This window comes from Oncorhynchus gorbuscha, linkage group LG23, assembly GCF_021184085.1.
Source record: "Oncorhynchus gorbuscha isolate QuinsamMale2020 ecotype Even-year linkage group LG23, OgorEven_v1.0, whole genome shotgun sequence".
NCBI lineage: Eukaryota > Metazoa > Chordata > Actinopteri > Salmoniformes > Salmonidae > Oncorhynchus > Oncorhynchus gorbuscha.
In genome coordinates, this window is record NC_060195.1 from 60,826,830 (window position 1) to 60,850,875 (window position 24,046).

The 24,046-nt window shown below is 43.6% G+C and overlaps 1 protein-coding gene and 3 non-coding genes across 7 annotated transcripts; all 4 read right to left on the minus strand.

Annotated features, from left to right (window-relative positions):
• Window positions 1–169: 169 nt before the first annotated feature.
• On the minus strand, window positions 170–242 carry trnak-cuu. Its single transcript has one exon. It is a non-coding gene; the product is annotated as a tRNA-Lys (tRNA).
• A 2,612-nt stretch (window positions 243–2,854) lies between these two features.
• trnak-uuu lies at window positions 2,855–2,927 on the minus strand. Its single transcript has one exon. It is a non-coding gene; the product is annotated as a tRNA-Lys (tRNA).
• Window positions 2,928–5,033: 2,106 nt separating this feature from the next.
• trnak-uuu lies at window positions 5,034–5,106 on the minus strand. Its single transcript has one exon. It is a non-coding gene; the product is annotated as a tRNA-Lys (tRNA).
• A 3,673-nt stretch (window positions 5,107–8,779) lies between these two features.
• Window positions 8,780–21,972, minus strand: LOC124010888 (autophagy-related protein 9A-like). 4 transcript variants are annotated; one of them, XM_046323650.1, is made up of 20 exons: window positions 21,817–21,972; window positions 21,420–21,493; window positions 20,442–20,609; window positions 20,251–20,294; window positions 19,889–19,953; window positions 19,602–19,751; window positions 19,199–19,340; window positions 18,910–19,050; window positions 18,558–18,678; window positions 14,598–14,773; window positions 14,372–14,494; window positions 14,034–14,221; window positions 13,752–13,905; window positions 13,342–13,521; window positions 12,909–13,115; window positions 12,167–12,387; window positions 11,962–12,079; window positions 11,241–11,529; window positions 10,999–11,141; window positions 8,780–10,927 (listed from the first exon to the last, which is right to left on the minus strand). In XM_046323650.1, the coding sequence occupies exons 3-20, from the start codon at window positions 20,545–20,547 to the stop codon at window positions 10,919–10,921; spliced, it is 2,577 nt and encodes an 858-aa protein (XP_046179606.1). In that variant the 5' UTR covers window positions 20,548–20,609; window positions 21,420–21,493; window positions 21,817–21,972; the 3' UTR covers window positions 8,780–10,918. The 4 variants fall into 4 exon arrangements, with proteins under 4 accessions (XP_046179606.1, XP_046179603.1, XP_046179604.1 ...); XM_046323647.1 differs by having other exon boundaries at window positions 8,780–11,141; XM_046323648.1 differs by having other exon boundaries at window positions 8,780–11,141; window positions 21,365–21,493.
• Between the last annotated feature and the right edge of the window lie 2,074 nt (window positions 21,973–24,046).

A 24,046-nucleotide genomic window follows, 5' to 3' on the forward strand; every position in this document is an offset into this window, starting at 1 on the left:
AGAATTAGTGCTGTTGCCTATATCATAACCTCAGCACCCAGAACAGAGTGCCAGGAGACTAACACCTGCCATATCTACTGTGAAAAGTACTCTCAATCATACTTTCATTTTAGTAAAATACGTGTCAAGTTACAAGTTCACTTCCTCTCTGTCCTTACAAAAAGACTTGCGCCCAACGTGGGGCTCGAACCCACGACCCTGAGATTAAGAGTCTCATGCTCTACCGACTGAGCTAGCCGGGCACTGAAGACCACTGCATTCGTCAGAGTCTAAAACGATTTGCCCACATCAGCAACTCCTTCAATAATAAATGAAGAGTATGGGTGGAGCCTGGTCACAAAGGCGAGCGAGCTAGTTGGGACAAAAGACAGGACAACGTAAATAGCAATCGCCACACGGGATCCCAGCACCGTAACTGGGGAGGACGGGCTCGTGGTAATGGCTGGAGCAGAATAGGTGGAATGGTATCAAATACACCAAACACATGATTTCCACGTGTTTGATTCCATCCTATTGTCCTGTTCCAACCATTATTATGAGTAGCCTCTACTGGATCCCAGTTTCAACTACTCTACCACTGTCAAACACAGAGGCATACACAAAATGATGATTCTCCATAAACATTCTAAAAAATATATATATATTGTCAAATGTATAAAAACACATCTCAACTGTAAAATTACAAGAAAAGATGTCTGCCCCGTGTGAGGCTCGAACTCACGACCTTCAGATTATGAGACTGACGCGCTGCCTACTGCGCCAACGAGGCCTGAAGATCACATGTAAATAACATGATTTTTAAAGACAAACGCATCTGTTTAAATGGTACAGTTCATATACATTTTATTAAGCTAACAAGGACGTTGCAACACCATTAACATAACACTGTACAGCCCTTCTAAAACAAACGTTCCATTCAAATTAAAGTAAAACTTGCAGTGACCCCTAATGGCAGCAGAGAAGCACAGCAAGTGTAGACCATAGAGAATGATAGAGGATTCATTATTGTATCTGTCCCACTGGGGCTGGGCTACTCCAGTCCTCGGGTGCCTGATTGGTGTCACTTTTTCTCCATCCCTAGCAAACACAGCTGATGAATCAAATTGCATTCTAAAATGAAGATCATGATTAGGTGATTATTGGAGTCAGGTGTGTTAGCTGGGGCTGGGGCAAAACTGTGACACAAATCAGGTCCCCAATGACTGGAATTGCACAATACAGGGCAGTGCCGTTTATATCTGGGTTGCATCCAGTTTATACTGACCAACATCGCACTGGATGAATATAAAAAAAAGTTCAAATGTTAGGCTGCGAGTGATGGGACAATTATTTTAATAATTCAATGGATGGTTTGTGTACAAAGGTGATAACTAAAATGTCCATCCATTATACTGAATTTTCAAATCTGACTTCTCTATGTGGCCTTCTATGGAATTTGTCTTTCTGGGCCAGACGTCACTTAAACTGCAGTACTGATGCAAAACTATAGGAGCAATGGAAACCATGCTTCTAGACTGGAACCCTGGCCCCTTGGGCAGCTCCATTTTGAAGTAGTCCATTATCTTCTACTACTTCTATGAGTTGGTAAACAAACTAAAAGGGTGCATACCTGGAGTGTGCCATTTGAATAGGTATAAAGTCGAAGTTGGCGATTTACTGGAATTATGTGATCCTTCCTTAACCCATAGGAAGTACCACCCAGTTGACTACTTCAAAAAGGCGAAAGTCTCAATGGCACCAGCCATGCTAAAACTGCCTTTTGGGCACTAGAGTCCTCTATAATTCTCTATGGGATAGACAAAGGAGGGTCAATGCAATGAAAATAAATGGTGCAGTGGTGGGCCACAAAACATATAAACCGCATGGTTTAACATTTATAGTGTTAACATTTATAATCTGTCAATATGAACAGAACACAGCCTCGCTTTATCTTGCCAAGGCCAATCTGTCAATATGAACAGAGCACAGCCTCGCTTTATCTTGCCAAGGCCAATCTGTCAATATGAACAGAACACAGCCTCGCTTTATCTTGCCAAGGCCAATCTGTCAATATGAACAGAACACAGCCTCGCTTTATCTTGCCAAGGCCAATCTGTCAATATGAACAGAACACAGCATGGCTTTATCTTGCCAAGGCCAATCTGTCAATATGAACAGAACACAGCCTCGCTTTATCTTGCCAAGGCAAATCTGTCAATATGAACAGAAAAAGAGACATTAGAATACAGTCTGTAATAAACCAAAAACATCTCTGAAAATACAAGATTGTAAGCCTAAATAAATATATGCCAACATGTTTTACATAAAATCAATGTCTATTTTCATGAGACTCATAATGAGCAACAGTTGGCCCATGCATGCTTTTTTGGGGCTGCACACATGGACTGCAGGTGGACAGCTAAGAGACCCCTGAAGGGAATTGGTGCAGATTGGCTTTTTTTTCTTGGACATAAATAAAATACTTGCCTAATATATTATTAGTGATGTATCAGTTTATTTTCTGTGTGTGATAACAGATAGCTTAATAACAGCTTGTAGCTGAGCATAGGCTCAGATCCATAGGCCCGACACAAGGTCAGCCTGGCCTCATGATGGGTATCTGACAACCAACCCCTTAAAAACATTTGGTAAAGTACGGCATGCATTTCAAATTTAAAGTATACAACAAATGCGTATGCTTTAGAGCCGCGAAAGAATTAGATCTTATTTTTGTCTGTCCACAAATCTCTTTCGCAAGCTTACCTGTTCAACCGAAGTCACTTCTCTGAAAATTATACGGCACGTGATATGCGTAATTGAACTACCCATCATGAGGAGTCACAAGATTCTAACACCCCTGGAGAGAAAACGCTATCGCCCGAACAGGGACTTGAACCCTGGACCCTCAGATTAAAAGTCTGATGCTCTACCGACTGAGCTATCCGGGCTCTGTCTTACGCAAGAAGAACTGCCATTACAAATGATCAATGATAGAAATTATGACCTGTATTTGTCAGAAATTGTAACCAATCCAAACACTGGAATTGACTGCTCCTACCCGACCTCAACCCAGTTGCAACATAATACCAGGAAAGTGTCTTTAATGCACTGTGTATATTTATATTCCAGTCTCTGACATTGCTCATTCTTATTTTTTTAAATGAACTACATGTGTATTGTTTTGTTTTACTAAGTATAGCTGCAAACTACAGCTAGAAACAAGCATTTCGCTGCACCTGGAATAACATCTGCAAATCTGTGTATGGACCAATAAACTTTGACTTGAAGATTGTTGCAACACCATAAACAGAACAATTACAACCCAGTGGTTCTCAATCCTGGTCCAGAGTAACAAAAAGGGGTGTACATTTTTGTTTTTGCTCTAGCACTACACACTTGATTCAAATCATCAAAGCCTGATGAAGAGTTGATGATTTGAATCAGGTGTGTAGTGCTAGGGCAAACAAATATGTGCACCCCTTTGGGTTCCCAGGACCAGGTTGAGAACCACTGCTATAGTCCTCAAAACGGTCATGGCTAGACATATTTTGTCAAATTAACATAAATAGTGGAGTTTTGTATTTTAGCTAACCCTAACCTAATTATCATAACCTGCAGAGTAAATTATCATATCCTGCTACAAAAAGTGAAATCTGAAGTTAATTTGACAAAAAAACCCTTCTAGCCATGACGTAAAATAGACGTTCCACTCCCATTCAAGTCAAACTTGAAACCCAGTGGCAGTGAAACCCAGTGGAACCCAGTGGCAGTGGAACCCAGTGAAACCCAGTGAAAGTGAAACCCAGTGGTGAAACCCAGTGAAACCCAGTGGCAGTGAAACCCAGTGGCAGTGAAACCCAGTGGCAGTGAAACCCAGTGGCAGTGAAACCCAGTGGCAACAAGAGGGCGCACATCAAGGAATGACTAAATGGATGGTCAATGCAATGCAGATTTCAACCGTGAAGTCGTGGGCCACAAAACATGAAAACCGCATGGCTTAGCATTACCGAATTCAGCGGGAGTTGCTAATGCCGTAGGCTACACAAGCAGCCAATGCTCGCTCGCCTTCTCTGGCCAGGCAAGGCCAATCTGTCAATATTAGACTAACACAGAACCCAAACCGGCTGCGCTCATGCGCAGTCATGCATAAATGTATTTTGCAAACCAAATCGTTTATTGTCATCTCTCCTCCTTCCAGCTTTTTCATCGCTTAATTTATATGGTGATCGTATCTAAACTTTCATTGTATTACCAGACTACCAAAACAGGTCGTCTTTCAGGCACCTGCTTCTATAAACCAATCAGAAGATGGGAGAGGCAGGACTTTCAGCGCGATCTGCACCAGAAATAGGAACGAGTTCAATTGTAACCAGTGGCGTCGCAGACGCTCGTTGGCGCGCGCCAGCAGTGTGGGTGCAATAATTGAATAACATGGATTTCTACATTTATTTTGCGACGCTCACGCACGCGACGTGTCCGGTCTGGTCAGCGTGCAAGGTCTCTAGTAAAGGTCTCTAGTAAAACCTTAAACTCCTGAAAAAAACTGACTGTGAGCCTAAATATAAATAGGCAAACATGCATGCACAAGCCAGCTGTGCTGTTTTTCCTCTGCATTCAAGACTGAGTCCTAGTCCTGGCCTGCAACTCTGTTAATTAATACATTTATTGTACATGAAAAACATTATTGGCTACTATATTATTAGTGATGTATCCGCTTATTAATAGCAGATCGCTTAATAACAGCCTAGCCGAGCATAGGCTACTCAAATCCATAGACTGGATGCACTTCAAATTTAAAGTATGCAAAAATATGTAACAACAAATGCATAGCCGATGAGAACTATAAACCTCAACAGAGGTTCTCTGAAAATTGTACGGCACGTGATTTGCGTAACTGAACCACATATTAGTGGTTATACGATTCTAACACCCTGGAAAGAAAATGGTGTCGTCCAAACAGGTACTTTTGAAAATTGTACCACATGTGATTTGCGTAATTGAACAACCCATCATGAGGAGTCACAAGATTCTAGCACCCCTGGAGAGAAAACTATCGCCCGAACAGGGACTTGAACCCTGGACCCTCAGATTAAAAGTCTGATGCTCTACCGACTGAGCTATCCGGGCTCTTTTAGGATCACTCGCCATATATATAATAAACAACGTTATAAACTCTTAAAAATTATAGAGAGCACAAAACATTGGAAATGTCTGCTCCTTTAAAAGCGCTTTGACGAGCGGGACAGGAGTCAACGTTGACACTGATGTGTGGGACAGGAGTCATTGTTGAGTGGGAGTAGCCTGCCACCTGGTGGTTTAGTCTTGACTGGTCAGTTATTTTGTGGGGTACTTGTATTTAAGAGAAAGTTGTTGATAATAGATTAACCGGTAAACACTGTTTCAATATCATACTTTTATTATGATTGCTAAATACTGTTCAATTTAAACACTTGCACCCCAATCCCACCTTCCTCAAAACACTTGTCAATGTTGGACTATAAATGGTGCCTTCCTGTATTAGGGTGGTTTAGGGTTAAACGCCCCGCTCCTGTAATTCTCACACAAACCACTTTGTCTCCCAAAAGTGTTCAACATTGTCCCTGGATGCCACTAGTCTTGCTCAACTAAAAAATGCCATCTGTCTCATCTCAACTTTTTAAGTCACTCCAACAAAACGATTATGAGGTATGTTTGGGGCAAAATGCCCCCAAGGCAATCGATGCAAGTCAGTGGTACCCAGCATTTACTCAATAATTTCTAAATCATCTATAAATAACTTCTTTGAGTTGCACAATCAATTCTGAGATACTTTAGGATTACTGGGACAGGATGGGGGAAAATAAAAAGATGGGGGCCGTACATCAAAACCTCATCATAAAATAGATTTCCATCCAATTAGGGACAGACTTTCATGTGAATATTCTAAAATCTGCATAAAAACAATATGCACATTTTCCCACCGGAGATGTGTTTCCATCAAATTGACTTGTTGCTGATTAAAGGTTCTGCATGATGATATAGTGCACATAAAATACCTTTGCAGTTAAATTGCCATGTACCGAATAGAAAACACAAGTTAAATGGGTGTCCATCGCATTTTCAACTCTACCAATGGTTTTGCCACACTCTGGTATTGGCATATGCACTCTAGCCCAGGGTTTCCCTAACTCCGACCGAGGGCCTCTGTTGGTCAATTTCTTCAACAAATGATCAGGTCGATATAATTATCAAACATAGTATGGAAAGGAAACACAGACTTGTTAACTATTAAAATATTCCTTTTAGTAATACTATTGTAGGCAGACATTGGTACAGAGTACAGTACAACAAATCAAATGTATTTATATAGCCCTTCGTACATCAGCTGATATCTCAAAGTGCTGTACAGAAACCCAGCCTAAAACCCCAAACAGCAAGCAATGCAGGTGTAGAAGCACAGTGGCTAGGAAAAACACCCTAGAAAGGCCAAAACCTAGGAAGAAACCTAGAGAGGAACCAGGCTATGTAGGGTGGCCAGTCCTCTTCTGGCTGTGCCGGGTGGAGATTATAACAGAACATGGCCAAGATGTTCAAATGTTCATAAATGACCAGCATGGTCGAATAATAATAAGGCAGAACAGTTGAAACTGGAGCAGCAGCATGGCCAGGTGGACTGGGGACAGCAAGGAGTCATCATGTCAGGTAGTCCTGGGGCATGGTCCTAGGGCTCAGGTCCTCCGAGAGAGAGAAAGAAAGAGAGAAGGAGAGAATTAGAGAACGCATACTTAGATTCACACAGGACACCGAATAGGACAGGAGAAGTACTCCAGATATAACAAACTGAACCTAGCCCCCCGACACATAAACTACTGCAGCATAAATACTGGTGGCTGAGACAGGAGGGGTCAGGAGACACTGTGGCAGTGTATGGTAGCTCTCCCCAAGTTCTGCAAAATGTCTAAGATATCCTGTAACTCATATAGCCTCCCCAATCCCCCTTACGTAACTTTCCCTAGCAACAACATTTTAATAAATCTTACCTCCCCCTGACAACAGGAATCATCTTATTAGCAAAGAAAAACTCCGAAGTGGGTTTGACCGAAACCTGACCTTTCATCACAAGTATAGAGTCATAACAATATGAACGAGTGTAAGCATCTTCTGACAGGGGACTGGTTTCATCAGGTCTGTGGCAGCCTTGTGTTCTCAGAAAACCAGATAACCACAGTGGGATCCAGACAGGAGGAATCTGAATGTAGACACCTTCTGATAGTGTCTGAAGGTCACAACACTCAGAAACAGGTTTTACACACACACACACACACACACACACACACACACACACACACACACACACACACACACACACACACACACACACACACACACACACACACACACACACACACACACACACACACACACACACAGAGGACAAGTACATTAGACCTTACAGTTTATCATAACATAATTTATTAACCCTTTAAAAGGTATAAGGCCTTGGTTTAACCTTCTTCATCTTCCCTGGGTGCACCTCCCCCTTCTTCCTAGCACAACTGTACAGCTGATTCAAATAACCAACTCATCATCAAACTTTGATGATTTGAATCAGCTGTGTAGTGCTAGGGCAAAAACCAAAACCTGCACCCAGGGGGAGCCCCTGGGAGGGGAGGGATCAGATTGGGGAACCCTGCTCTAGTCAACAGTGCTATCAGCGCGCTGTTAGATAGAGCACATATACGGCTTACGTCAGCGATGGGCAACTCCAGTCCTTGGGGCTTGATTGGTGTAACACTTTCCCTTAAGCCCCAACTAACACACCTGACTCCAATAATCAAGTAATCATGATCTTCAGTTTAGAATGCAATTAGTTTAATCAGCTGTGTTTGCTAGGGATGAGGGAAAGGGTGATAGCACTCCGGCCCCGAGGACTGGAGTTTCCCATCCCTGGCCTACATGATTACATGATGATATTATTATTATGAACAAAAGAACAATATTATATTTATTTGTCAAACGGCAGCCATGCACCGATTATCATCTCACCAGAATAAGATCCTCGATATTTTGGAAAGGAGCATCAATCTCATCACCTTGCACTTTACAATACCCTTTGAAGCTCATCATAATTTATTCAATCTGTAACCTAATAAACTGCATGCTTTCCCGATGAGTCGTAGTGGAAGGACCACACGCGACTCCAAGTTTACTTAAATATGATGGCTATTATATCAATATTGTGAATTAAAGGGTTTCCACCGACATTTTTTGCATAATTCATTTCACCAACATAAAAAGATCTCACCTTGTCTAGCCTATTTTATTTTGTCGACATTTGGAAAGCTAACCGAAAAGTGTTGTTTCAATCAGGCCTGTCATGACATTTATGTACTTTACTAGCATAAAAAGGTTGGATGGAAAGCTGGTAATTGTGAGGATATTAATAGTGAGATGTGCAATGTCATTTTGTTTTCCAATATTTATTTAATTAAAATAAGATACCTAGACATTAGCTTTTAAGAGTCAAGTACAAAGCAAATGCCACAATAAAACATTTCAAATAGATTTGAACACATTCATCATCCCCCACTTTCTAAAGTTTCTGTTTTTATTGAACCCCCCCCCCCCCCCCCCAAAAAAAAAACTGCCCACTTATTAAAGGGGGCGTTTTCCCCCCCAAGTTACCCTATACCTATGCTAAATGTTTATCCTATTATACTGCATGTTCTTATATGTTATTATTTATTACAAGTAAGCATTTCATTGGACGGTGTATACCATGTGTATCCCCTACATACAAAACTTGAAAACTTGAATTACATAAAGTTATTAAATACATTTTTATTGATGATTTACAACTGTACAAAATGACAATTTACAGGACAATCTATAAAAACAAAAACTGATAGGTTATATGTGTCAGCTCAGACATTCTACTACCTCGTTGTTAAACTTCTTCCACTGTGTCCCAGGAGACCCTTTACATTATTCAGATCCATTCCTCCACGTCTGCCTTCTATTTTCATCCAGGGTTTGATTCAGATTGGACTCGCTGGCTGGCCACTCAATTACATGAATATATCAATCAATGAAGCGAGCTGCGCTGCAGACCTTTGCCATTTAGAAATTAATACCCAGCTGTAGAGTCTCTGACTGTATCTATTGGAAGCATCTGTCATCTTTAGCCTGGTCCCAGATCTGTTAGTGCTGCATGGTCGACCATATGGGGGCTGGTTATACATCACCTCAACAGATCTGGAACCAGGCTAGTCTACTTGTGAGTCCGGAGTTAGTGGACCACAAAAACAAAACACCTGTAAATCACCATGCATCTCAACCTCAACTCTCTGACAGTGGCACAAGCCCCGGTTGAAATAAAGCCATGCAAATATGAACTGATCAAAATCAATATACTGACAATGAAAAGTGACATCCTTTGGATTCAATAAAAGTCAATAAGGTGCATTCTTTCTGCCTCAGACAGTTGGGCAGAAAAACATGCTACTTGTCTGATGCTGACTAATCTAATCCAGCTATTAGTGTTGATTGAAGGTTCATTTCTGTATAGTTATGGGATGTTTGTGCTTAAAGGGGCAATCTGCAGTTACTATACCAATTTTTGGACATGTCCATTTTTGGATATAAACCCATTGATTCTTGGAGAGTATTCGTTATAAATGCCCCATGAGCTTAGGTCAACTGTCGTACCCCATCAGAAGCCAAAATATAAACTTGTAAATGTAAAAAAAAAAACGCTGTATCGTCTCAAAACATGGTTAAAAAACGGAATGGATGGTCAGTCCTTGCATCCACAGCTCTGTCAATGAATTTGAGTGTGGTTCCATTTCTCCAGCCCCATCCTTCAACCTTTTACTGAAACAGTGATGAGGGGTGCTTTGTATCATTTCAACTGCGGATTGCCACTTCAAGCGCTTAAATATGGCACCGAAGAAGCTGAAGTTACACGTTCCAACCAAGCCCGGGTAAGTTTGCTATCTTTCATTTCAAATATTGTTTGTATGACACAAAAACAATAACTATGATGTGTTTCTTGTATATCTCTATTTATTAACCATCTACACCTCGATGATATACTTAGAACAGTCCAACGTCCTGATTTGATTCATACCAGTATGTCTATGCACACGGTGTATATCGGTTTAGTGCCTGCTTCATGTCTAGGAGGTCTTTGTACAACAAGATTGTACAAAGACCTCTTAGCAGACCAATCTACCGCCCAATCCCCTAGGATTCCTAGTGCCAGTGTAGATATACTTCGGTGGAAGTCTGCTCTTCTGTCATATTCCATATATATATATATATATATATATATATATATATATATATATATATATATATATATATAAACACATTTTTTCTCTGAAAGTGCAATAAATATAAACAACACAAAGAGAAAAAACAAAGAATAAAAAAATGACAAACTACTAAATCTTTTTTTTTTTTTGAAAAAGGTACATTACTGGCAGTTTACACCCACACCTGATTTGCAAATGAATGCAAAAAGAAAAAGTAATTTCTGGATAGAAGTTGCCCTTAGGCACAGATCTAGGATCAGCTTACCCTCCCTAAATCCTAACCTTAACCGTTACGGAGAGAAACCATAAAGCTGACCTTAGATTAGTGTCTAGGACGCAACTATAAAAGCCGATAAATATGCTACGGGTTCCATGCTGTCAGTTATGATGAAGTCATCAACCACCGTCACTAGATTAGCTGATGTGTCATCCACGGAGGGTGTCAAGAAAAAGTCCTGGTCACCTTCACACTGTTACTCGATTGTTCTTCTCTAGCCTAGAGTGAATAACACGGCATGCTGCTATCCCACAGGTCTATCCATCTGGGGTCAAAGGTGAAGCCATGGTCAAAAGTTCACAGATTAGCAGAAAGTTCTTCTCTGGTAGGATGAGGATGGGTAGGTAGGTGGGATCTCTCTGGTCAGTTACGTCACCTGAGGAGAGAGGGAAACAATGGTATGGAACCCCATACACAGACACAAGATCTGTGTGTTTGTGTAAATACCTTGTGAGTGTTGGGAGGCATGTCGTCCTCTGAGCCCTCCTCAGGTACAGTGTCGGGGTGTCGGCCTCCACGTCCCTCCTCTGCCCAACCCCCCATGGGCACACGCGCTGGCCTCACCACTCTGCCCCCCGGGCCAACAGAGTCTGGAGGAGTGACACACACAGTGATATCGGTATGGTCCATATCAGTCATCTCAATATCATTACATATTAGGGAATGAGAGTGTCATTTTTTATGGTTACCCGTGTTTCCCCCGTAGCGACGCTGGCTGTTGCTCTGGAGTGGTGTCACTTCCTGCCCCGGTGTGGTACCTCGGTCAGGGTTAGGGCCCGAGTTAGAGCTGGGGATAGGGCCAGGGGTGGAGATAGGGGTGGAGATAGGGAAGGTGTGTGAGCGGGGGATGAGGTTTCGGGGGTTAGGGTTCCCTCCCCCTGAACCCCCCTCCTCAGTGACGCTGTCACTACTGTCGTCACTGTCCTGCCTGTGCCAGGTGTGCCGGGACAACTCCCCTCCAGACTGCTGCTTATGGAGCTACATAGCGGGATGGTGAGGAGGAGAGAGGAAGTGGGAACCAGGAGAGAGAGAGGAGAGAGGAAGTGGGAACAAGGAGAGAGGATGTGGGAGGGAAGTGGGAGCAAGGAGAGAGAGGGGAGAGAGGAAGTGGGAGGGAAGTGGGAACAAGGAGAGAGGATGTGGGAGGGAAGTGGGAGCAAGGAGAGAGGGGAGAGAGGAAGTGGGAGGGAAGTGGGAACAAGGAGAGAGGAAGTGGGAGGGAAGTGGGGACAAGGAGAGAGGAAGTGGGAGGGAAGTGGGAACAAGGAGAGAGAGGGGGGAGAGGAAGTGGGAGGGAAGTGGGAACAAGGAGAGAGGAAGTGGGAGGGGAGGGAAGGGGGAGAGACACATTTACTTGACGCTCTTTATTGCAACATTTTTAAAACCATCCATCCAGACAGACAGACAGACCTCATGTATATAGAGTGCGTGAATGCTCATCTCCGTGGAGGCGTATTCTGATAGGACGAGACTAGTCAGTTGACCTTCCCACACACTACTGCCTGAACTAGCAGTTCGAGCATCAGTACTGGTGGGGGGGAGAGAAAGAGAGTTAGTTGATTGACGGTTAGTTGATAGATTGCTTGATTAGTTGTGGGAGGAGTGTGGGCTTTACCTTGATCCCGGCATGGCTCTACTTGCAGAAGAGGCGTGTCCGGCCGACCTATGGGCGGAGCTACAGCTGCCCCTCGTGCTGCTGACTGAGAGGGAGCGCAAGGCTGACGCTCCGTCATTAACACCCACCGGCCCGTGATCGGTCAAGGAGCCGTCCCGCCCCAGATGAAGAGAGGCCAATGAGGGTGGACCTGCCAGGAAGTTTGCTATGAGACTCCTTGGCTGAGAGAGTGAGCGACACACACACACACACACACACACACAGATAAGAGAGAATTTGATTTTATACCTTTAATACCAGTGTAAACAAAAAAAACTCAGAAATGTATACAATGTTAAACTTGAGATCAAAATTGAAGTGTCAATGTATGTATTGGCATGTCTGTCTGTCTCCCTACCTCTGACCCATTCAGTGAGGTGAGAGAGTGTCTGTCTCCCTACCTCTGACAGTGAGGTGAGAGTGTGTCTGTCTCCCTACCTCTGACAGTGAGGTGAGAGTGTGTCTGTCTCCCTACCTCTGACAGTGAGGTGAGAGTGTGTCTGTCTCCCTACCTCTGACAGTGAGGTGAGAGTGTGTGTGTTTCCCTACCTCTGACAGTGAGGTGAGAGTGTGTCTGTCTCCCTACCTCTGACAGTGAGGTGAGAGTGTGTGTGTTTCCCTACCTCTGACCCAGACAGTGAGGTGAGAGTGTGTCTGTCTCCCTACCTCTGACAGTGAGGTGAGAGTGTGTCTGTCTCCCTACCTCTGACCCGGACAGTGAGGTGAGATTCTGTCTGTCTCCTGTAGTCTCTCTCTGTACTCTCTCCTTCAGCTGGCTGATGAAGTGAGTGGTCTCGGTGGGTGGCTGCCACTGGGGGTTGGTGATGGCAAAATGCATCAGGGACAGCTCAGTCTTCCCATCCTCCGCCTGTTGGTAAATAGATGCCTCTGTCTTCCCCTCAGACATCCACTGGAGGGAGGAAGAGGGGGAAGAAGTAAGAGAAAGGAGAGAAGGAAGGAGTTAGGGACAGGAAAGGGTGAGAGAGAGAGGGAAAGAGAGTCACTATTTATGCATTGTCCATCTGTGTCTGTGCGTGTGTGTGTGTGTACATATGAGCCGTGTGTGTGTGTGTACGTATGAGCCGTGTGTGTGTGTGTGTGTGTGTATGAGTCGTGTGTGTGCGTGCGAGTCTCACCGCGGGGTGACCGTGCTGTCTGATGTCCATCTGAGCGAAGGAGCAGGTGTCTCCCACCCCTACCACCTCCACGGTGAAGTTCCTGAAGAAGTCAATGATCTCCAGAGACTTCCTCCTCAGACTGAAGATCAGGATGAAGGGAGTCACCAGGGGGCTGGTCAGCTCCTCTAGGATAAACACCTGGACAGGCAGAGGAAATGTTAAAACACCTGAATGCTGATCTAGGATCAGCCCCCCCCTGTACATAATCGTCTTCATTACAACCTTAAAAGGGAACACCTAGACCAGCACTTCTAATCAGAGACGCTCTGTGAATAAAGGCTCTGGACAGGTAGAGAGGAATATGCCATGTGCTTCAGAAATGACTGATAAGTTCATGCTTTATAAAGGGTGGCTGTAGTGCTACTCACAGCCTTGTACTGGAAGAGCTGTGAGAACTGGTCTCGTGTCTCGTAGCGATGGGCGTTGCCCTGCCAGTGGTCTGGCATGTAGTGGATGTGAGCCAGGATCAACCTGAGCAGCTGCTCTGGACAGTAGACCAGGTGTTTGTCTGGGATAAAAGACCTGAGGAGAGAGGGAGAGTGTGAAAGAATGTACCAAACCCTTCAAAATGACCTAGCACACAGACAAACACACACACAGATAGACACACACAGAGACAGACACACACAGAGACAGACACACACACACACCTGCAGACAGTGATACACACTCCCAGCAGGGTGATGGACGACAGGACGTGTTCCACGGCGAGGACGTCTTCGTCGTAGATGGTCAGCGCAATGAGGACAGCCAATAGGGAGCCAGCAAAAAAGGCCACGTTCTTAGCCACCACTGTCAGCAACGGGGACAGGAAGCAGTTCATATACCTAGAGGACGCCTGGAGGTGGGACACACGCACGGAAGTGAAGAACATCTGGCATTTAGACACCACTGACAGCAACAGACAAGAATCAGTTCATCAATTTCACAAAAATTACCATACACACCTTTTATGTTTGTGTGTGTGTGTGTGTGTGTTCATTCCTACTTTGTAGCCCTTGCTGAGCCGTGACATCAGTTCATGGTCCAGCTCATTGAAGTGGCGAAGATAACATCGACCGTACAGAGACCAACACCTCGCTCCCAAACTACCTGGCTCACGCTTTATCACCTACACGCACACGCACAAACACACACACACAAACAAATAAATTAGCTTTACAGCATCTGCTACACCTCCATAACGGAGCACAGCGGTGTGTGCGTGTCCCTACCTCTGTATAGCTGAAGAAGGCATACAGTATTTGCCAGACCAGTACGACAGGACAGAGTAAGAGGTTGGCGATGCCGATCCACAGTATACGTGATGCCAGTTTGTCTGCCAGCTCCAACCTGTTACCACCTCTCTTATACTGCGGCTTCAAACTCCACTCACTCTCAAACAGAGAGCCTGGGAAGAGGAGGTGAGAGAGAGAGAGAGAGAGAGACACAGAGAGAGAGAGGTAAAAAGTAGGGATGCACAATATACAAAATTGGTGAACATATCGGAATCAGCCGATATTAGCTAAAAACGGCGACACCGGTATCGGCCCGATGTCTAGTTCAACGCCAATGTGCAAAACTGATGTCAAAGCTGACATAGCTATTTAAACGTAGGTACATAACGTCACAACGCCACGTAAAATGTGGCGCTACAACAGCTACACAGCCTTCCTCACCTGTCCCACAATGTCTGCCGTGTGGATCGAGCAGTCAACAAGTCCAGCGGACATTTGAAAGAGTAAGAGATTTTCAGCGAGACAACGCAAAAGGCAAAATCCATTAACGCCAAGATAATGGGATTCATTGCCCTTGACAATCAACCGCTCTCTGTCGTGGGTGATGTTGGCTTACGCGACTGGTCGAGCGCCGGTACACACTACCAAGCGTGCTATTTTTCAGCGTCACTGCTATTAGCTTCACGACATACTATGGAACGCCGTTTGGGTCTTTGCGTGTCAAAAAAGATACATGTCAAATACCACTACTTGACAATAACACTATTTGACGGGTTAAATAAGCTTTCAATTTGACAGGTCAAATAACACCTGTCTATCAGTCGCTCTGTCAAAGCTGTACAAAAAAAGTCTGTAAACAAGCAAACACTGTCCACGAACGATGTGTTTACAATACCGCATTGGTAATAAAGCATCATTTGTTCAACCGCAACATCTGGGGTAGCTAGCTAGCTTTAGCTTGATACCTAGCTAGCACCAATACTTCCAGCCTCAAAACAATGACCAGTTATTCTTAGCAATGATTTAGGAATCCTTGTGAGTAGGTATTAGCTAGGTTGCTACTTGTTGTTTGCTTATTGAAATCTAAACTTCAGTTCATGAAAATAAATAACTAGCTCAGTGGATCTGGGCTGATTCCGGCTGAGTGTCGGGGCACTCGGCTGAGAGTCAGACTCGGCCGACATCGTGTGGCCCGAGTCTGGGCCGCCTTCAGCAGTATTACTTATGGCTAGGATGTGGCATTTGAGCTCGGGCCGATTCCGGTGTGAGTTATCTGGCCCAAATGTATTACTTGGGGCTCGGGCCTCTGGCAGATGATTACACGGGCTGCTTTACATAATTAACATTTCATTATTTCTTTTTCCATATTTTCTCATTGTTTCTGTGATCAAAAAATACAATTAACATTTAAATTAAACTCTTTAAGGCAATTGATAAGCATTAAAAGCTTTGTGGCTGGAGCCTCCCGAGTGGCGCAGAGGTCTAAGACACTGCATCACAGTGCAAACTGCATTGCCACAGATGCTGGTTTGAGAACCGTGCCGACCACAACCTCCCCAGAACCCTGAGGCGATGCACAATTGGCCCAGCGTCATCCGAGCTAGGGGAGGGTTTGACCGGCCAAGATATCCTGGTCTCATCACGCTGTAGCGACTCCTGTGGCGGGCCAGGCGTAGGTACGCTGACACAGTCACCAGGTGATTCCTCCAAGACTAAATATTTTTTTTGTGGATGGGTATAATTTGTATGTATAAAATGTATAATATTCATATTTAAAATGAATAAAATGGGGTAATTTTGTATACATTTATTTAAATTTGCATCGGGCCGCTTCTAGGGGGATTCTGGTAAGATGCCGGCGAAGTCGGCTGAATTCTGGTAGACGGAAACGGCCCGATGTACTTGGGCCAATTCTAGGCAGTCATTCATTTTGATTCTGGGCCGAGTCCGACACCCGGTTCAATCAGTTCCGGTCCCCCGGAAGAGGGCCGCTTCTAGGCCGATTCCTCATTGCTAGCTGGGTAGCTAGCCAGGTACTTAACCCTTTTGCCCAAAGATAACGTTATATGCAGCCAGCTAGCTTCACCTGACAAGTGAGGCTCAACTGGACCGGGTTATGTATTGTGAGTCTAGCCACAAGAAGGATTAGGCACAATAGTGGAATTTGTGGTTTGCCTTCAAAATAAAAGTACCTCTTTGAAAGTGATGCAGAAGTTTACAATTGGTGGAATCATGACACATTTAGACTAGATCATGTTAAACAAGGTTGGAATGTGAAGCAATGAAATGGGATATCAGTCTACTCGGTGACACCCACAGAACACAACTGAAGAGTTTACGCAAATATTAGCATTGTAGCTATTATCGCGGGACAGTGACTGTGTGAAACCACCTCCCCAGTCAGCCTATTGTATGTATTGACATTCATATTGCACTGTACAGTTTTACCTAACGTTTGGGGATCAATGAAATGGGGTATCAGTCTACTCAATAGCCAAGATATTTTTCCCCCAACGTCCTTCTCAGAGTTATCAGACCCCAAAATATCCACGCAGTTATCAGACCCCAAAACATCCACGCAGTATGGTTTTTCCTCAGGAATAGTGCTCAATACATGTAGGTTGACAACAAATGTGGCTCAATTCACAGTTGTTTCAGAGTCACGCAATAAGAGCTACGACGTGAATGTTCTCTGGGTGTCACTGAGTAGACTGATACACCATGTCATTAATCCACAGGTAAGGCTGTTCAGTGAAATACGTTTGCCCCAATGCAATTCTAAAGTATAATACATCCAGTGTGATTCAAACAGATTTTTGTCAAATGAACAAATTGTCTTTTGTTGATTTTATATAACAACATTCCAACCTCGTTCAGCATGATCTATTCAATTATGGCATAATTCTACTATTTGTATCACAGTCAATGACATACTTTTATTATGAAGGCTACCCGCAAAGTCCACTATTGTGGCTCGCTTCCCATAGATGGGTCCGACCACCATTAATCAAATAAGAACGGTCTTATAAATTAGGGTTATTTTGGATGGTGACACCTAGCTATATATTCAGAAAGCTAACTATAGCTACTGAAACAGATATCGTTTTGCTGTTTTTGGGGAAGAACATAGTTTGCATCAATCAGCTAGCTAGCTTTTTTATGACCAGCACTGTAGGTGCGCGAGACTAGTTAACCAGCATCATAGCATACGCATCGATGAATCGTTGTGACATATGAAATACGAGTGATAGTGTAATCAATGTGTAATAACTACGGGAAAAAATGTGTGAACGTGTTAAATTATTAGGTGACGTGCAGTCATATTCAGGTCCTGATTGGTCAACAAGCTTATTTGACACGTCAAATAGTGTTATTTGACGTGTATCTTTTTTGACACGCAAAGACACAAACGGCGTTCATAGAAATCCTGGTTGAGAATGAAACAACTGAACAACGAAACAGCACAGCAAGTAAGTGAAATAAATAGGTTTTGATTATGTTTTTATTGGTAATGGGGACATACATAAATGCCAACAAAATACTTTTTTGGTCAGTGTGGTGCGTTTGTGTGCGTGTGTGTAACCTATATTTAACTACTCAGTTAAGAACAAATTCTGATTTACAATGACACCCTACCCCGGCCAAACCTGGACGACACCGGGCCAATTGTGCGCCGCCCTATAGGACTCCCAATCACGGCCGGATGTGATATAACATGAATTCGAACCAGGGACTGTAGTGACGCCTCTTGCACTGAGATGCAGTGCCTTAAACCGATGTGTCCATGTGTGATAACTATTTAACTGTACTAATATCAATATGGGTTTTTTTTGGGCAAGGAAAATATTTGATATCGGAACCGGCCAAAAATGTAATATCGGTGCATCACTAGTGAAAAGTGTACCAAACAAAGCGTACCAAGCACAAGCACAAACTCCAAAACACACACACACCAACCTGGCCCCCAAAAGAAGATGAGTTCAAAGTTGTACTTGAGGCCGCGGGTGTAAAACACACTCTCCCCGAGCAGTGGAGGGCAGAAACGCACGGGAAGGAGGGACTTATTTACCATGGCAACCTGGAGGAAGAAGAAAGGGGTTTAGGTGTTGTGGTTTTTGATTGACAGGTAGTTCAGTAGCAGTACAAGCGAGGAATGGTAAAGAAGCTGTACTCTGACAATAACACAAACACACGTGAGTTCCCACACACACACACACACACACACACACACACACACACACACACACACACACACACACACACACACACACACACACACACACACACACACACACACACACACACACACCATGTAGTTTTTGAAGCGCAGGATACGGTGGTATATGTCCAGTTCTGTGAGTTCTTTCTTGTGGATACAGATCTGGTGTTCCTTCTGGATCTCAACGATCCGGGCCTGAACCTCCTGCCATGTGAAGTATGGCAGCTCTGCCTAGAGAGGGGGGAGGAGACAAGGAGGAGGAGGGGGGAGGGAGGAGGAGAGGCGGGATTGAGATCAGTAGTTGAACCAGTAGGTTGAAGACACGCAGACAGACAGACACACACACACACACACACACACCACACACACACACACTCACCATGCTCATCTTGAGTGCGTTAGTGTAGAAGGAGCGTATCTCCCAGTAGCAGCAGACGTTGTAGATGAACTTGATGAGGCGATGCAGCCAGAACACTCCAGATATCATCAACACAAACATCACTGCCACGTTGTCACGGATACTGGCGGGGAAAACAACAATCAGGTTGTCATGGATACTGGCGGGAAACCTACAAGTGGGTTGGCATGGATACTGGCGGGAAAACTACAAGCGGGTTGGCATGGATACTGGCGGGAAAACAAACAGGTTGTCATGGATACCGGTGGGAAAACAACAAGCAGTAAGGACAATTTCCAGCATTCCTTATCAACTTGAGTGCTAAAGTTAATGAATTGTTAATGAATTGTTTATACTGAATTTATAAAGAATTTATAAGCCTTACCTTGCACCGCAGACGTCCACAGGCAGGAAGGCGTCAGGCAGTGTGACTTTGGAGGAGTCGGTGTGGTTGACAAACTTGTTAGCGAACAGAATGTCATAGTCCACACAGTTAGCCAAGAAGACTGTGAATCCTACCACAAACAGCAACTGGCTACAGAGGGGGAGAAAGGGGGAAAGAGGAGAGAAAAAAGTTCAAAATGAACCCTCAGGACACCGACATGGACCACATAGAAGACACACACATATACACACACACACACACAGCATACACACACACAGTGTACTTACACCAGCTCAAAGACCTCTCCCAGCAGCATACAGGTGAAGCCATTCTTCTGGTGCAGGTTATAGACGTGTCAGGGGTCAAGGATCAGATGATGACATAAAAGTAGCATGTGTCCTCTCATAATGAAAGTCTAGTCGGCTATAGTATTAACTCAGGTCACCAGCTCAACATTCTTCCGCCAGGCGAGCTAATCAAATCAAATTTTATTTGGGCGTGCAGGCTTTTATTCCAGCCCTGCTCTTACACACCAGATTGTATTTTTCTCCCAGAAGGTGTTGACCCTCCTGGTCTTAAAATAACCCCTGGGGTAGTTGTAGTAGTGAATGATCCGGGAGTACAGAGACACAGAGGGGTAAAAGGATATCCTCTGGAAGAACAGGTCCAGGTTCTCTATGTGGTGCCACGGGGCTGCAGAGAACAGTCAACAACAAAAACAGGTTAGTGTGTGGTGTGTGTGTGTGTGTGTGTGTGTGTGTGTGTGTGTGTGTGTGTGTGTGTGTGTGTGTGTGTGTGTGTGTGTGTGTGTGTGTGTGTGTATCTACTTAAGAGCTTTACACTTGTTTCCATCAGGTATGTGCACCAGTAGGTTCTCCTCTCCGGGTGGAGAGTCGCTGTATGAAGCCTCTAGGCGCTGGTACTCTGTGTCAAAGTGTGCCGCCATGGTAACCACAGCTTCAGTTACCCCCAGCAATCAAGCCCCTAGCTACTGATTGGACCTGTGGACTACAGAAAGGATGGGAGAGAGAGAGAGAGAGAGATCAGTGCCATAAATCCACAGATAGTCTGTATTACAATAACAATGGGTCTTTTTCTTCCCTCATCTGCACTGGATTGAGTAACAGAGGGAGCCTCTTTCAGACATCCACCTATCCAGCTCCTCACATAAAGGAGAGGAGGCGAGGAAAGGAAGCCATACACGTAAATAAGCCATACCACACCTGTGCTCCATCCATCACTGGAACCCGGATGTAGCAATACTTGAAAGACACGACAGACAGACAACTGACAGGTGTGGATATAGGCACACAAAAGCAATTCTTGCAGCAAATAATAGGCCATAATACCACAAAAGTTCCATGACCTTTTGTCTAGTATACAACAGCCTACGTTAATCATGTTGGCCAATGTAGACATGTCACTGTCAGAACGCTGCTGACACAATGGACAGTGTTGCGAAACGTGCTCTGGGACTCGAGCGGAATCACAACCACAGACATTGAGACAGGCAGCGTTTTAAACCACATTATAGTCTACGGCTATAATTTTACTCCCCTGACAGATTGTGAGCGTCAAAAACCAAGTGTATTAATGATTTTCGATCAACGTGCGCAGCGTGGCTTTAATTTATATACAATGGGAATTCCTGATCCAGCTTGTCTTTTGAAAGGCGACAATGACACGCAAGCATCTTCCTATGCTATAATCTACATGTAAGTGTAAACATTGTTGCATCTTCGAGTCCTCAGCAAATAGCTTACCTGGAAAATGATTCGGCTACACGTATTTAGGCCTACATACAAGAAAATGGCCCACCTTTGTTGACCAAACATAGATTAGCTCCATTCCAGGATTATTACACGTTAGGGGATTGCCGCTTACATTTCACCCTACAGAAAGAGAACATGGAACATTTACAATTCTAATATTATGAAATTGCAACGATAAACCTATCCCACTGCTTGCAATATTGCAATGATTTTATAAAGCACACACACACTGTGTAACGTTAGCTAGGCAGCCCGGGAAAGTGTAGGCAGATGTGCTACCCTAGGAAGAACCGAAACCGTGAAGATTATTTGGTTCTCAGGATACTGGCAAAATGCTATTGTTGAAAAAAATGTGCTTGTTTAAGGCAGATCGACAGAAACATCACAATGATTTAGCTCTATATTTTCATACTACACCAGACTATTTGTCTGTCGCAGCCTACCTTTGACACGTCAACGGCAGGCTGTCTAATCGTCAAGGAGAATTACCGAGCCCTTTTTTAGAAGACGTCTAGGTTTTGTTTTCGTGTTTCTTTTTGAGTCTGAGGCGACATTTGGTTTCATTTCTGAAAACACATCATGTACACCGATGCCTGTCACGGCTGATGGATACCTGGTTTAGCCAATCAGAAGAGTGTTTTTCAGAAAACAGCCAGTCATATATAGTAAGAGGCGGGCTCTCAAAGCTCCTGGTTCGGCTTCATGACACGCCCTTTGAACCTCACACAGGGTTTATTCCATTGCAGGTTTTGGTTAATGGTCAATTATTATATTCCTCCATATTTTGAATTAAATGTAAAGCAATCTCATCTATCGTCATCTAAAGCGTAAAATAAAGTAATCCTTCTCACCCCCCCCCCTTAAAATATTTAGATGCACTATTGTAAAGTAGTTGTTCCACTGGATGTCATCAGGTGAATGCACCAATTTGTAAGTCGCTCTGGATAAGAGCGTCTGCTAAATGACTTAAATGTAAATGTAAATGTAAAATTATCTAGACTACATGTAGTTCCTGACGACGAGAAAACTTCAATTATGAATTGAATGTACAGTCATTTTTAATAAAGCCTATATGATATTTATGGGCGCGCCTCTAAATTTAATGAATGGTATTTTACCGCCACTTGGTGAATATGTATGGTATTACAATAACATTGACACAGTCGGAGGTGCTGCTATACTAAAACTAACCTCAGGGTTGCGCTATAAAGCCAACATACTGCTATAAAGTTTGAAGTTGCATTGGCTGTGCCTTACAGGCTAATGATGAAATCGATTAGACTCTCAATTACATGTATCTGCTATTAACCAAGTTGTTTGTTCTAAAACAAGCCATATAGCCATTGTGGAGTGTGTGGATGAGAATATTCATAATGTGACTGTGGGCCGCTGGAGTGACAGCTGGCCTTTTGTTCAGTGTGTCTGTTGCATATATAAGCAAACGATTTAGCCATCTGTTTCATCCTTTCATTCTCCCCACATCGCTCTCCATCTCACCCTCTACCCCTTTTCTCTCGCTGTCTGTCTTTGTGTGCGTGTCTGCAGGCGTGTGTACATGTGTGCGTGTGTAATCTGCTCATTATAGTGAGTAGGGCTATTAAATCTGGTGCGATTAGGATTCATTTGGGATAATCTGACAAAGTCTGTCCAAGACAGAAACACTACACTCTTAGGAAATAAAAGTGGTATCTAGAACCCTTTACATGGAACCCAAAAGTGTTCTACCTGGAACCAAAAAGGGTTGTCTTATAGGGACAGCCGAAGAATCATTTTTTCTAGGAGTGTACAGTTTATATACACACACATCTATTCTGACAACAACCCCTAGTTGGTACTGAGATGCTAATATGAGGATATGGCAATAGTCCTATGGGCAACACCTTCTGTCCATAACACAGGCCTCAGTGTGTAAAACAACCTTAAATGCAGTGTACTGACGAATGAACAGTATGTTTCTGAAAAATAGGCCAACAAACCCAAGATAGTTAAGTGGCTGGATCAAATCACATTTTATTTGACACATGCTTCGTTAACAACAGCTGTAAACTAACAGTGAGATGCTTCGTTAACAACAGCTGTAAACTAACAGTGAGATGCTTCGTTAACAACAGCTTTAAACTAACAGTGAGATGCTTCGTTAACAACAGCTGTAAACTAACAGTGAGATGCTTCGTTAACAACAGCTGTAAACTAACAGTGAGATGCTTCATTAACAACAGCTGTAAACTAACAGTGAGATGCTTCGTTAACAACAGCTGTAAACTAACAGTGAGATGCTTCGTTAACAACAGCTGTAAACTAACAGTGAGATGCTTCGTTAACAACAGCTGTAAACTAACAGTGAGATGCTTCGTTAACAACAGCTGTAAACTAACAGTGAGATGCTTCGTTAACAACAGCTGTAAACTAACAGTGAGATGCTTCGTTAACAACAGCTGTAAACTAACAGTGAGATGCTTCGTTAACAACAGCTGTAAACTAACAGTGAGATGCTTCGTTAACAACAGCTGTAAACTAACAGTGAGATGCTTCATTAACAACAGCTGTAAACTAACAGTGAGATGCTTCGTTAACAACAGCTGTAAACTAACAGTGAGATGCTTCGTTAACAACAGCTGTAAACTAACAGTGAGATGCTTCATTAACAACAGCTGTAAACTAACAGTGAGATGC

Excerpts from the sequence above, each read along its gene's own strand:
- LOC124010888 (XM_046323647.1), bottom strand. The coding sequence starts at position 20,547 with ATGGCGGCACACTTTGACACAGAGTACCAGCGCCTAGAGGCTTCATAC. Across the intron at positions 19,341-19,601 it reads GTGGACGTCTGCGGTGCAAG|TATCCGTGACAACGTGGCAG; the intron begins GTAAGGCTTATA and ends TTTCCCCGCCAG. Across the intron at positions 13,522-13,751 it reads AGCTCTTCCAGTACAAGGCT|GTGTTTATCCTAGAGGAGCT; the intron begins GTGAGTAGCACT and ends CTGCCTGTCCAG.